General features: G+C 39.5%; 1 protein-coding gene across 1 annotated transcript in view; it reads left to right on the forward strand.

Moving 5' to 3' along the window:
- The window catches only part of RBMS3 (RNA binding motif single stranded interacting protein 3), an 859182-nt gene that overhangs the window by 184750 nt on the left and 660836 nt on the right, over positions 1 to 13596 (forward strand). Inside the window, exon 2 of the mRNA XM_077491456.1 lies at positions 10917 to 11083. Within this exon, the coding sequence (XP_077347582.1) occupies positions 10917 to 11083 (167 nt within the window). The remainder of the gene's footprint in view (positions 1 to 10916; positions 11084 to 13596) is intronic.

Below are 13596 nucleotides of genomic sequence, written 5' to 3' on the forward strand. Positions count from 1 at the left end.
GTTTTCCTCCAGTTAAGCCACCCCCCACACAGTTAGAAAGCATTACCTATGAGCACACTTAATCCTTTGATCGCCCGTGATGTTAACACCTTCCCTTCCAGTGTCATTAGTACAGTGAAAGTGCATTTTTTTTAGCACTGATCAATGTATTGGTGTCACTGGTCCCCCAAATATATACATAATGCTTCACTTCTGCCTGCAGGGGGCATGCATGTGCCACTTCTGTCGATCTGCGGGTGCTGGGCATTTGATATCCCCTGACACCCACTGATCGTTGGTAAACTACACAGAACGGGCATCTGCCTATGTAAGCAAGGTGGATTGCCATTCTGACAGGAGGGAAGGGATTGATTCTGTGTTCCTGCAAATCAGGGACTAGAATCCAGCTCTTTCCCTAGTAAAATCAGCACACACAGTAAACACAAACACTGGATAGGCACACAGTTAACCCTTTGATCGCTCTAGATGTTAACCCCTTCACAGCCAGTGTCATTAGTACAGTGACAGTGCTTTTTTTTTAGCACTGATTCACGTAAAGTGTCAAAAGTGTCAGTTCATGCTCCGATTGTCCACCACAATATTACAGTCCCGCTATAAGCCGCTGATTGCCACCCTTCATAGTATAAGAAAAATAAATACATAAAAAATGTATGTATATATATATATATATATATATATATATATATATATATATATATATATATATATATCTTATAGTTTGTAGACACTATAAAGTTTGCATAAACCAATCATACAGCTTATTAGAATTGTTTTACCAAAAACATGTAGTAGAATACATATTGGTCTAAATTTATGAAGAAATTCGTTTTTTTTACATATTTTTATTTATGTGTTTTGTAGCAGAAAGCAAAAAAATATTTTTTTTTTTTTTCAGAATTGTCTGGATTTTTTTGTTTATAGAGCAAAAACAAAACAAAACACAGTGGTAATCAAGTACCACCAAAAGAAAGCTCTATTTGTGGGAAAAAACAGCATACATTTTATTTGGGTACAGTGTTGCATGACTGTGCAATTATTAGTTAAGGTAGCACAGTACTGTATTGCAAAAAATGGTTAGAAAATTTGGAATTACAGTTGCAACTATAAGCCAAAAGTAGACTACTCTGCAGTCTAGAGGAGGTAACAAACATATTTCAAGTACCATTTGTTAGAGCAGTGCATTAATGTAAACTTCAAATTTTCTAACATACAAATATAGATGAGACATAATGAGAAGATAGTAAGGTGCCAAAATACTCAATTGGAGTGGATAGATAGAGTGAAGATACAAGAGGGAGAAAGGGGCATTTAGAGTGAGGCAAAGAGTAGGGGGGTTCCTGAGGTGATTTATTTTTTTGCTGTAACACACTGTATTGTCCTTTAATGTTTAACCACTTCCCACCTGGAGGGCATACATGGATGTCTTCCCATTTCAGTGGTTATACCGGGATGATGCCTGCATCTACAGGCATCATTTCGGTATTGATTTTTTCAGCCGGCGATTCCCTGCAGTATAAGAACAATCATAGTAGCAGTTCAGCTGCTTGATTGTTCTTACAGGAGGCGGGAGATGGGGACGAGCCAAAGAAGGAATCTGCCGCCGGCAGAAGTTCACCATAAAGAATAGAGGTGACCAGATGGTCCCCGGGAGTCTCTATGACTCTTGGAGACCCGGGTTTGATCTTATGAAGTCACGTCCAGCCTGGCAGCTGTAAATACTACCGTATACTCGGCTGGAAAGCTGAGATCTTTTTTTTTTTTTTTTTTTATCTCAGGTTTTTCAACCTGGAGGAGAGATGTGGGATCTTATTGACCCCATATCTCTTCATAAAGAGGTCCTGTAATTCCCTATTCCTATTACAAGGGATGTTTACATTCCTTGTAATAGGAAAAAAGGTGATCAAAAAAAGTAAAAATAAAATAAAGGGAAAGTGTAAAAATAAAAAATGGAAATAAAATAAACAAAAAAAAGTGCCCCCATCCCCACATGCTCGCACGCAGAAGTGAACACATACGTACATTGCACCCACATATTTAAACAATGTGAGGTTTTGCATCAAACGTTAGAGCAAGAGCAACAATTCTCTTCCAATACCTTCTCTGTAACTCTAAACAGGTAACCTGAAAAAAAAATGTAAAGTGTCGCCTATGCAGATTTTTAAGTAACGAAGTTTGGGGCCATTCCATGAGTGTGCACAATTTTAAAGCATGACACATTAGGTATCTATTTACTCAACATAACATCATCTTTCACATTATGCAAAACAAAGTGGGCTAACTTTAGTTTTTTTTGTTTTATTCATGAATCTGTTTTTTTTTTTAAACGTGTTTGAAAAAATGCTGTGCTAATATCATGTGACATAAAAAGTTGCAACAACTGCCATTTTATTCCCTAGTGTCTCTGCTAAAAACACACATATAATGTTTGGGGGTTCTGAGTAATTTTCTAGCAAAAGAATTATGATTTTACATGTAGGAGCAAAGTGCCAAAATTCAACACCACAATCCCGCAATTCCCAAATTTCCTCCCATCCTTCTATGCCCAATTTTTCCTAAAATATTTAAAATATTGACTTCAGGTATGTGTTTATTAGAAATTGGCCAGCAGAAAGACAACTCGCAGAGACACTTGAACAGGCTGCAAATAGAGAGAAGTGAGGTTTTATCATGAAGCAAACATACAGCATATTATCTGAGAGACAATAGCCACAACTATTGTACAGTACCTTTACAGCATGTAAACAAGGCAGGTTTTATCTTAAAATACATATAATGCCATTTACACACAACCGGACTATCCGGCAGACTAGGTCAGACGATCTTCCCGACAGACTTTCCAGCAGAGTTCCGACAGACTTCCGTATGTACGGACTTAGCCACACATGAACGGACTAAGTCCGTTCGAGAGTCCATTCGTTTTGTATGTGATGATGTAAGACGGACTAAAAAAGGAAGTTCAATAGCCAGTAGCCAATAGCTTCCCTTGCGTCGTATTTGGTCCGTCGGACCAGCATACAGACTAATGGTTTTCCAGATAGGAATTGAGTCCAACCGAGAGATTTGAAACGTTCTATTTCTAGGTCCATCGGATTTTTATAATGAAAAACTATCGGATTAGCCCACACATGATCGGATTGTCCGACAGACTGATCCCGTCGGACCTAGTCTGCCGGAAAGTCCAGTCATGTGTATGTGCCATTAGTGTGTATTATCTGAAAGGAAATAGCTATAATGGCTATGTAAGCAACTTGGTTAGGCAGCAATATGAGTAGAAAGGAGGCACTCTTCATCTTGAAGTAAACATTGAGAGTCTTAACTTAGGGACAATAACCACATATATTGTAAAGTAGTAGGACAGTATGTAAACAGCTTAGATTATGCTGCAATATAAAATGAAAAAAAGAGGCAGGTTTATCCTGAAATATAGATTAGAGTGTATTATCTGAGGGACAACAGCCATAAATAAAGTAGAGTGGCTTAACAGTACGTAAGAAACTTAGAAAGTTAAATAAACAATAAAGTGTATTGAATGAGAAACAATAGTAACAAATATTGTATAATGGAAGACAACTAGATTTGGCTGCAACACTTTATTTATTCCGCAGCAAACAAAAATGATTGCGCTGTGATACAATTGTCTGACATCTATGCCTTTGTTTCCTCTCTGAAAATCTAACACTAACCCTAAGAGGACTGAACTACTAGGGTGTAATTACATGCATTGCAGACAGTTGCAGGAATATATACCTAATAGGTTGTGGTATCATCCAGAGGTGATACTGCCTGGTGAATGTGACACAGTTTAATGCTTGCCACGCATGCAAAGCAAAGCATCAAGACCACATCATGTGTACAGTCCTGTGTAGCTGCATGCCTTTTAGGTAAGTCGTCAGGGATCGGTAAAACTAGGGCTCAACCACCTCCTTTTACCACAAAAATACTCAGATCTAACTGTGTATGTGTAAATATTCTATAGTGTTTGGAGTGTATTCACATATACACTTAGCCTAGCTAACAATAGCCAGCAATTTGCTAAGCTGGCACTTATATGCTGGCCATGGGGATGTTTTCACTTGACCCTCCTTAATATAGTATATCCTAAACCTATGAAATCCCTACAGTGCATCCAGAAAGTTTTCACAGCGTTTCACTTTTTCCACATTTTGTTATGTTACAGCCTATTCCAAAATGGATTAAATTCATTATTTTCCTCAAAATTCTATGAACAAAACCTATAATGACAAAGTGAAAGAAGTTTGTTTGAAATCTTTGCAAATTTATTAAAAATAAAACACGAAAAAAATCCCAAGTAGATAATGTTCACAGCCTTTGCTCAATACTTTGTTGAAGTACCTTTAGCACCAATTACAGCATCAAGTCTTTTTGAGTATGATGCTACAAACCTGGCATGCCTATTTTTGGGCAGTTTCTCCCATTCTTCTTTGCAGGACCTCTTAAGCTCCATCAGGTTGGATAAAGAGAATTGGTGCACAACCATTTTCAGATCTCTTCAGAGATGTTCAATTGAGTTCAAGTCTGGGCTCTGGCTGGGCCACTTAAGGACATTTACGGAGTTGTCCCATAGCCACACCTTTGTTATCTTGGCTGTGTGCTTAGGGTCATTGTCCTGTTGGACAATAAATCTTCTCCCCAGTCTGAGGTCCAGAGTGCTCTGGAGCAGGTTTTCTTCAAGAATGTCTCTGCACATTACTGCGCTGTACAATCCTGATTAGGCTCCCAGTTCCTGCTGCTGAAAGAAATCCCCAGAGCATGATGCTGCCACCTCCATGCTTCACTGTATGGATGGTATTGTCCAGGTGATGAGCGGTGCCTGGTTTCCTCCAGACATGGTACTTGCCATTCAGGCCAAAGAGTTCAATCTTTGTTTCATCAGACCAGAGAATTTTGTTTCTCATGGTCTGAGAGTCCTTCAGGTGTGTTTTGGAAAACTCCAGGTGGGCTGTCATGTGCCTTTTACTGAGGAGTGGCTTCTGTCTGGCCACTCTATCATACAGGCCTAAATGGTGGAGTGCTGCAGAGATAGTTGTTCTTCTCGAAGGTTCTCTTCTCTCCAGTGAAAAACGCTGGAGCTCTGTCAGTGGGACCATCAAGTTCTTGGTCACCTCCCTGACTAAGGCCCTTCTCCCTGATCCCTCAGTTTGTCCAGGCGGCCTACTCTAGGAAAAGTTCTGGTGGTTCCAGACCACTGTGCTCATTGGGACCTTCAATACTGCAGAAATTTTTCTGTACCCTTCTCCAGATCAGTTCCTAGATCTTGTCAATCTTGTCTTGGATGTCTACAGACAATTCCTTGGACTTAATGGCTTGATTTGTGCTCTGACATGCACAGTTAACTGTGAGACATTATATAGACAGGTGTGTGCCTTTCCAAATCATGTCCAATCAACTGAATTTACCACAGGTGGACTCCAATCAAGTTTAGAAACATATGAAGGATGATCAGTGGAAACAGAATGAACCCGAGCTCAATTTTGAGTGTCACGACAAAGGCGATGAATACTTGTACATGGGATTTTTTTTTAATACATTTACAAAGATTTCAAACAAGCTTCTCTCACGTTGTCATTATGGGGTATTGCTTGTAGAATTTTGTTTAAAACAATGCATTTAATCCATTTTGGAATAAGGCTGTAAGATATCAAAATGTAGAAAAAGTAAAGTGCTGTGAATACTTTCCGGATGCATTGTATGTGAGACTTTCCTCCCCTTCAGGCCACAGATGTTGTGGTGGTTGTAGCAGGAGAATGTTAAGGGGGATGCTTAGTGGGGATCAGCTGCTAAACAGCAGCAACATCTGTTGCTGACATGTCCAAAATTGAATTCCTAAAAAGAACTGTCGGGTCTCTGATCTGTGAACACAAGGAGGGGGATGGAACAAGAATATTGTGTGTAGCCCACCTCACTGCAATCCACAGGTATTTAGCACAGTATAGCACTGCATAGCATCATATAGCAACTAATTCTTCATTTACAGATGGCTGCTGGAGACCCATCCTTTCTATTGAGGGGGTTGGCACTTAACAAAGCTCTCATTAGTGACCATTCTAACCCTGATGACCACAGTTGCAAGATCAGGCAGTGTATTATTTTTACAATTTCCCAATACATTTGCAACCTCGGCCCCCAAATCTGAAACATTCCTAATGACAGACCTTTATTCTTTTTTTTTTACTTACTTTTTATTAAAACTTGTCATGTGCTAGAGTAAGCCATAGTCAACTAGATGGTAACGACATTGGACATTTGTCTTATCCTATTATGAATAATAGTGCTTTTTGTTTTGTTTTTGTTTTTTTGTTTTTTGTTTTTTGCAATTAACAATAATAATTAATATAGTTGATATTAATTTAGTAAAATAGTTGAAGAACATGTTTTACCATCATCAGAATGCAGGTGGTAGTTGTTTAAAAATAAAAAAAATAAAACCATTTCTCCAGATGTCAGCTATTGAATTTTCCTTGGTGCTTTTGCTGCCAGGTTTCGTCAAGCTGGTTTTTGTAGAACATATAAGCCTATGCATTATACCTGTTTTCCTCTCTTGGGAAAGGCAGATGGCAGAATGCAGGAACCTTTTCCTCTCCTCAAAGCCAATTCTTTCCATGCTCGGTCTCTAGGAAGCTTAGAAAAATAACCTGCAATGTATTGTGGGAAGTAGTTCCTAGCTGAAATGCTAATACAATTAACAAAGCTTTCACAAAAGAGCATTTCTATCATATGGAATACATTAATAGTTTGTAACATGGAAGTTAAACTTAAAAAAAGGAAACCTATGTTAATGAAAAAAAGTTATAAAGTCTTTCAGGAGAATTGCTGTGTTCATGTATTTTTTTTTTTTTAATGCACAGTGCTTAGTGGGGGTGCAACAATTTTTTTGAAGCCTAACTGGATGACATTTAAGCACTATTTTATTTTTTCATCTCAATGCTGCTGATCTCATCCAGCCTCTTTTCAGCCACTTCCTGTCTACATTCATGCACTCTAGCAGCTGTTGCATGCCATTGTTCGGGCAGGCTTCCTGATGATGACAGCAATGGAATATTCCTATGCAATAAGTGCAATGCACAATGCAGAAACATGATTGGAAGACAGGAAGAGAGAGAGATGAGGGTGTTCTGGTGAGGGTGGATAGACGGTCCTGGGTAGCAGTGAAGAGATAACACTTTAGGCAGCACTTTTGGAGGAGAAGCAGCTCTGAAAGATCATAAAGGAAAGAAAGATGCCTCTAAGTGCAATATTAAAAGGTTTATTATAAAGCACAAAGGGATTAAAAACACTTACAAGATTGTAGTAAAATCAAGCATGTAATGCAGAGTCCTCGTCCTTCCTTTATCTGTGGGGAGAAAGAGCCATCCAGCAGCTGCAGATTCCTCAATGACATGCAAGAGTGAGAAAGCGAAGGAGACGATGAGACTGCCTGGGTACCGGATCCACGCCGGAAGGCACACAGCCCATGGGACGTCGGGTGAGGGCGGTCGGAAGTAACGTGTTTTGTAGCATGCACGGCTCCTTCGTCAGACCTATTGCGTGGTGGGCAGTAATGCATTTCAGCACATGTGTGACTCCTTTGTTAGACATTGCAGTGCATTTTGAAAGAGTTATTCGAACCACATATGTAATATGTCTTTCCTGCAGAGCATTCTAGTGTGAACCGGCCCTTAGTCCAAACTAAATACACCCTCTTCCTACTTTATTGTAACATACTGTTTATTTTTTATTACAAGGGATAACAATCCATAAAAGTAAAATGTATGCAATAACATTATTGTTTTTTTTGCTTATTGTCAATAGAGATCCTAGGACTCCTTGGATCAGTGGCAATGCTGGGGGGGGTTGATCAGTGGCAATGCTGGGGGGTTGATGGGATCGGTGGCAGTGGTGGAGGATGGGATTAGTTAGGAGACAGTACACTGTGGCAAATTATGAAACATGTAGAGGAAAGCTGGAAATCTTTGGAAAGTATATAGTGAGGGATTCTACACCGACCACCAATCTAATGGGGAATTTACAATGACCACCAATGTGAGGGGTGAGTTACACTTACAACCAATATGAGGGGGTGAATTTGCTCTGACCACAATGCAACAGGGGATTTTTGCCACCCACCAATATAAAGATGGATTTCTACACTGACACCAATGTAATAGGAGCATTTACACCATCCAGTGTAAGGGGGAATATACAATGACCTCCATATAAGGGGGGAATTACTGTACACTGACAGCCATTGTCAAAGAGATTTGTACTGACCACCAATGTAAGGTGATGCTTCTACACCGACCACCAATGTAAAGGGGGATTTACACTGACCACCAGTGTAAGGGCAATTCTGCACTTTTTACCAATGTAAAGGGAAATGTACACTGACAACGAATGTAATGGGTGATTTTACATCAACAACCAATAAAGGGGGATTTTTACACTGGCCACCAATGTAAGGGGGATTTAAACACACCACCAATTTAAAGGGGGCTTTTACATGGACCACCAATGTAAGGGAAGATTTTAAACTGACCACAAATGCAAGTTGGATTTGTTACCAATCACCAATATAAAAAGGAGTTTCTACACTGGCCGCCAATGTAATGGGGATTTACACTGACCACTAATGTAATATGAGCATTCACAGTAACCACCAATGTAATGGGGGGATTTACATTGACCACCAATGTAAGAGGGACCTTCACACTGGCCACTTGTGTGAATGAAAGGATTGCACACCAAGCCCCAATATAATGAAAGACATTTAGCCTGCTTTCACATTCATGCGTGTTGGGAACACATACAAAATCATTTTCCTGACACCACAGAAACATACTGTCCTTTAGCAGATACACAGCAGTGCCATTAATTGTTAATGTCCCCCACCTCACGCATCTGTTGAGATATGCATATTCATATGTATTAAAGATCATGGTACTGTTGCGCCATGTTATTTTGAAACAGGGTTCCACCTTCAATTACCTGCATGTAGGCTGTTGTTAGGCTTAATGACCACAGTTATAGGCAGGACTTTCAAGCATGCCCCGTTGCCTCCCCAGTGGGCAGCATTCAGCAGAAGTAATGGTGTATATGACCTCAGGGGGGCATGATTTACACATGAATGCCACTCTATTTACATATCAGTGCCGCCGTTCTACGATTATTAACATATTAATGTTGCTGCTATTTACATATCAATGCAGGTTATTTACATGTAAACACAGGGTCTGCAGGCGAGTCATCTGTACACAGCAATAGGGTAGAGTTGGGCAGCATTAGTAACATAACTTCACACTGAGATATCGGGACACAGTATGAGACTAAAACTTCAATTTAAATTGGGTTAGTTGGCAAGTTTGAGGAAACTTCTTTGGGCCACACAACAATGATGGGGCTCAAAGCAACTTTTGTCCTGTCTTAAAGACAGCCTGGTGTTCATAGAATATTGTTTTATTGAGAATGCCCTCTGTATACCCATACATATACTAACCCAATTCCTCAAAATTATAAAGTCATTGTGTGAACATTTATAAAACTAGAAAACCATTCATCAAATGTTGTCTGAATGAAGCCAATGTAAACAAGACCTAAGAAGAAAAGAGACTGAGAAAAAGCTTCCTCCTGCCCACAGCAAGCTTATGTGTCTCATTCTAGGCAGTCACATAACGGAAGCTCAAGGGCTGATTGTTAAGGTAGAACTACAACTGTTTTAATATAAACTGCAAACAGGAGTTTTTTGTTGAAGAGACTGTGTAGGGATGAGCTTCGAGTTTGAGTCAAACTCATGTTCGACTCGAACATTGCCTGTTCGCCTGTTCAGCGAACAGTGAACAATTTGGGCTGTTCGCGGCAAATTCGAAAAGCGGGAACACCCTGTACAAGTCTATGGGAGAAATCTAAAGTGCTAATTTTAAAGGCTAATATGCAAGTTACTGTGCTAAAAAGTGTTTGGGGACCTGGGTCCTGCCCCAGGGAACATGTATCAATGCAAAAAAAAGTTTTAAAAATGGCTGTTTTTTCAGGAGCAGGGATTTTAATAATGATTAAAGTGAAACAATAAAAGTGTAATATTCCTTTAAACCCCCACGCTTTTTTTTTTTTTTTTATCAATGAATGAATTATCGGCTAATACAGAGAACACACATTGAGTGTTCTCTGTATTACGGGAGCCGACAATGGAAAGTGATTTTAAAATACTTTTGAAGAAATGACACTTTGTGCAGGGACAGTTCTAAGCACGGGAAACATTCGCCCCTTCACAGGCATACTATAGACACCCCCCAGGTACGAAATTTAAAGGAATATTACACTTTTATTGTTTCACTTTAATCATTATTAAAATCACTGCTCCTGAAAAAACTGCCTTTTTAAAACTTTTTTTTGCATTGATCCATGTCCCCTGGGGCAGGACCCAGGTCCCCAAACACTTTTTAGCACAGTAACTTGCATATTAGCCTTTAAAATTAGCACTTTAGATTGTGAACGTTCGAGTCCCATAGACTTTAATAGGGTTCTAAAGTTCACACAAAGTTTAGGTCTGTTCGCTGGTTCTGGTGCGAACCGAACAGGGGGGTGTTCGGCTCATCCTTATTACTGTGTATATCTTTTTACTTTTTTGTTCACATTCTTTCCTATTGTGTGTACACTGAAACCTGTAAAAAGCCAAGGGGAAGATGTCGACAATAATAAAAATATACATTTTTGTATATTGTAAGATATCATTCATGCAGGCTTCCAAAGTTGCAAAAATTTGCATTTTTTTTTTTCATATTTGCTTGTCTGATATTATTATTTTTTTTGGGGGGGGGGATTACCCTTAATTTTTTCCTCTAGTAAAAAAGAAACTCTAACCAGTAAATATGACTACCTATTTTGTTCATTGTCATTTTAACATTACATTTTTTTCATATTTGCAGCAGTCTTATGCCCCAGCTCCTCACCCCATGGCTCCCCCCAGCCCCAGCACAAACAGTAGTAACAACAGCAGCAACAGCAGTACGGAGCAGTTGAGTAAAACAAACCTATATATTAGAGGACTTCCACCGGGCACGACGGACCAAGACCTCATTAAGCTTTGTCAACCGTAAGTACAATACATTCCAATGATTTTACTGGCTTAGAAAGAATTTTTAGCACCCTACAATTTTGAAATATGCTAAGCATCACAGAGAAATACTGATGAAACATTTATGTTGCATTCAAGGTTTACTGTTTGTGAAGAGGAATGAGCTTTGAGTGTGAATCAAACATGAGTTTAACCCAAGCCTTTTATGTTCACAGTTGAGGGAACAGACAAACAAATTGGCCCAAATTGCTGCCATCTTCAGTTCCTAACAAGCCAGTGAGGATCATAAATTATGTCATTGATAAAGTATGCTCATGGCTGTATTTCAATAATAATATCAGCAAGGATCCCCACAGGCTTGTTGGCCTTTGCACTGGGAGTAGGAGCAATGCAGCATCATTTTTCAATAGGTTGTAATGGCAGCGGGTCAACATTTTTAAAATATTTTCATTGTGTGGTTACTTTTACTTACATTTAAAAATAAAATTGTGAATAAGTAACAAGGGGTACAGTGCACCCTGTACCCATTTATATATGAGGGGAAATTTGCGAGTCTACTAATTCGATAGGAGACTTACAGATTCCAGTGAGTTCCCCCCCACAGACCACCTCATCTGCCTACTGCTTAATGCATCGGATGGGGGGCTGAGGCCCTTGTTTCCATCAACATAGGGACAAGGTGCATTTCAAAGAGGGTTAGCATTGTCATACCCTTGCAAGGTACTCTCTCAATGTTATGGGCATGTGGCCTGTTATGGTTTAAGAGTTTTATGCAATTCGCCGCCCCCTTTCCTGCATATCCTGATAACGATCTTTTATGAACTTTTCAGAGGGACCCCACCTTTTTATAATTTTTTAGAAAACATTGTGTGGGGTTGACTGGGACCTCATTCTTACATGCTGTACCCTCCAAAAATATGTGGTGATCTGTAGGGAGAGACTTATTGGAATCCAGAAGCCCTCTATAGAATAATTGATATGTACCATAAAATATCTGCCCCTCCCAGTTGAATGAGTAAGGGTACATAGTATCCCTTGTTCTGCATTCACAAAAAAATTGTATACAAAGAGAAAAAAATGTAAGCACATTGGATTAAAATGTAAAATAATGTAATAGTCTGAAAAATCATACATAAAAAGTCCATATAAAGTTTGTGTGTGAAAGTCTATATCCTGTCCGGAGGGCAAGCACCAAATGGGGGAACAAAACACTAAGGGCAATGCTCTTCTATGAGCGAAGACAACTCTGTGACAGAAGAAGAGAAAAGAAAAACAGAAAAGTGCCTCTAAGTGTAATATTTAATGTGACACAAGTTCGCACAGACTAGGGGTCCCTCACATAAGGAGTAGAAAAACAGGCTAATCTGTTAATACTAAGACATCCCGTGGATTGATATCAGGCACCCAGGGTCTGCATGTGTGAAACCACAGTGTGGCAGGGAGAGGCTGGCATCCTTCCGTGCTGCTCCGGGTATGCACTGGATGGAAGGCAGAGTGGACCGCCGCACTGGCATTGAGGCGTGACATCACCAGGGATGAGGGAGAACTTCTGAAATGTGTCATTATCCAGCGCTAGCATTTCCTCCATCTGCATAATATCACTGATGGTAGAAACCCACAAGGTTAAGGAAGGAGAGGTATCTGTTTTCCAAAACAATGGGATTACATGTCGGGCAGCTGAAAGGAAGAAGCGTAACAAGCTTTGTTTTTGAGATGCCACTGAGCCCGGAAGCATAGACAGAAGTGCTACTTTTGGGGTAGGTGTTAAGAACTCCTTGTATATTTTATTATAGACAGTAAAAACTTGGGACCAAAAGGGTTTAATCGCGCTGCACTCCCACCAGATTTGTAAGTAATTCCCTTCTGCTGAGCCACATCTCCAACAAGTGGCTGGCATGGATGGGAACATCCTATGTGTGGAAAGGGGGTCTCTGTACCATCTGGAGAGAAGTTTGTAATTATTTTCTTGCGCAATAAATAGCCATTATAATCAAATGTGAAATGTGCACTGCTAAAAACAGTTTTAAATGCTCAGGGAACTCTAGTATGGAGTTCACTGTGACATTATTGTCCATATTTAGACTGAGGCTAAATATGCGCAATGACAAAAGACAAAAGCAAAAGACATCCATGTAATTTATTAAGATTCACCCAAACCAGTCCCTCAAAGATTTAGCCACAAATTGGAATATATTCTCTACTATAATTTCTATATTCAAATTAGATTCGGCTTGGCAACATTCGATTTTTCCAGAGTAGCACATCAGCTTCATATATAAAAAATATAAAAAGTGAATGCTGAGACAAACTTATGGCCTGTGTAACTTTTTTCAGGAATGCACCGCTAAGCTAATTTTCTACATCTAAGCCTACTGTGTGAAATCCTTATGCATGGCTAAAGCAGATCTAAACCTAGAATTTTAAGCTAGCTTTAACGTGTTACTAAAATTCTAGACAGCAGTGGTTAATAGTTTCAGGTCTCTGAACTAAATTGAAAAGAAAGAGCTCCTGATATAGACCCGCCCCTTCCT

Source organism: Lithobates pipiens, unplaced genomic scaffold (assembly GCF_037356315.1).
Source record: "Lithobates pipiens isolate NorthernLeopardFrog02 unplaced genomic scaffold, aLitPip1_a1.2 Scaffold_19, whole genome shotgun sequence".
NCBI classification, from domain to species: domain Eukaryota; kingdom Metazoa; phylum Chordata; class Amphibia; order Anura; family Ranidae; genus Lithobates; species Lithobates pipiens.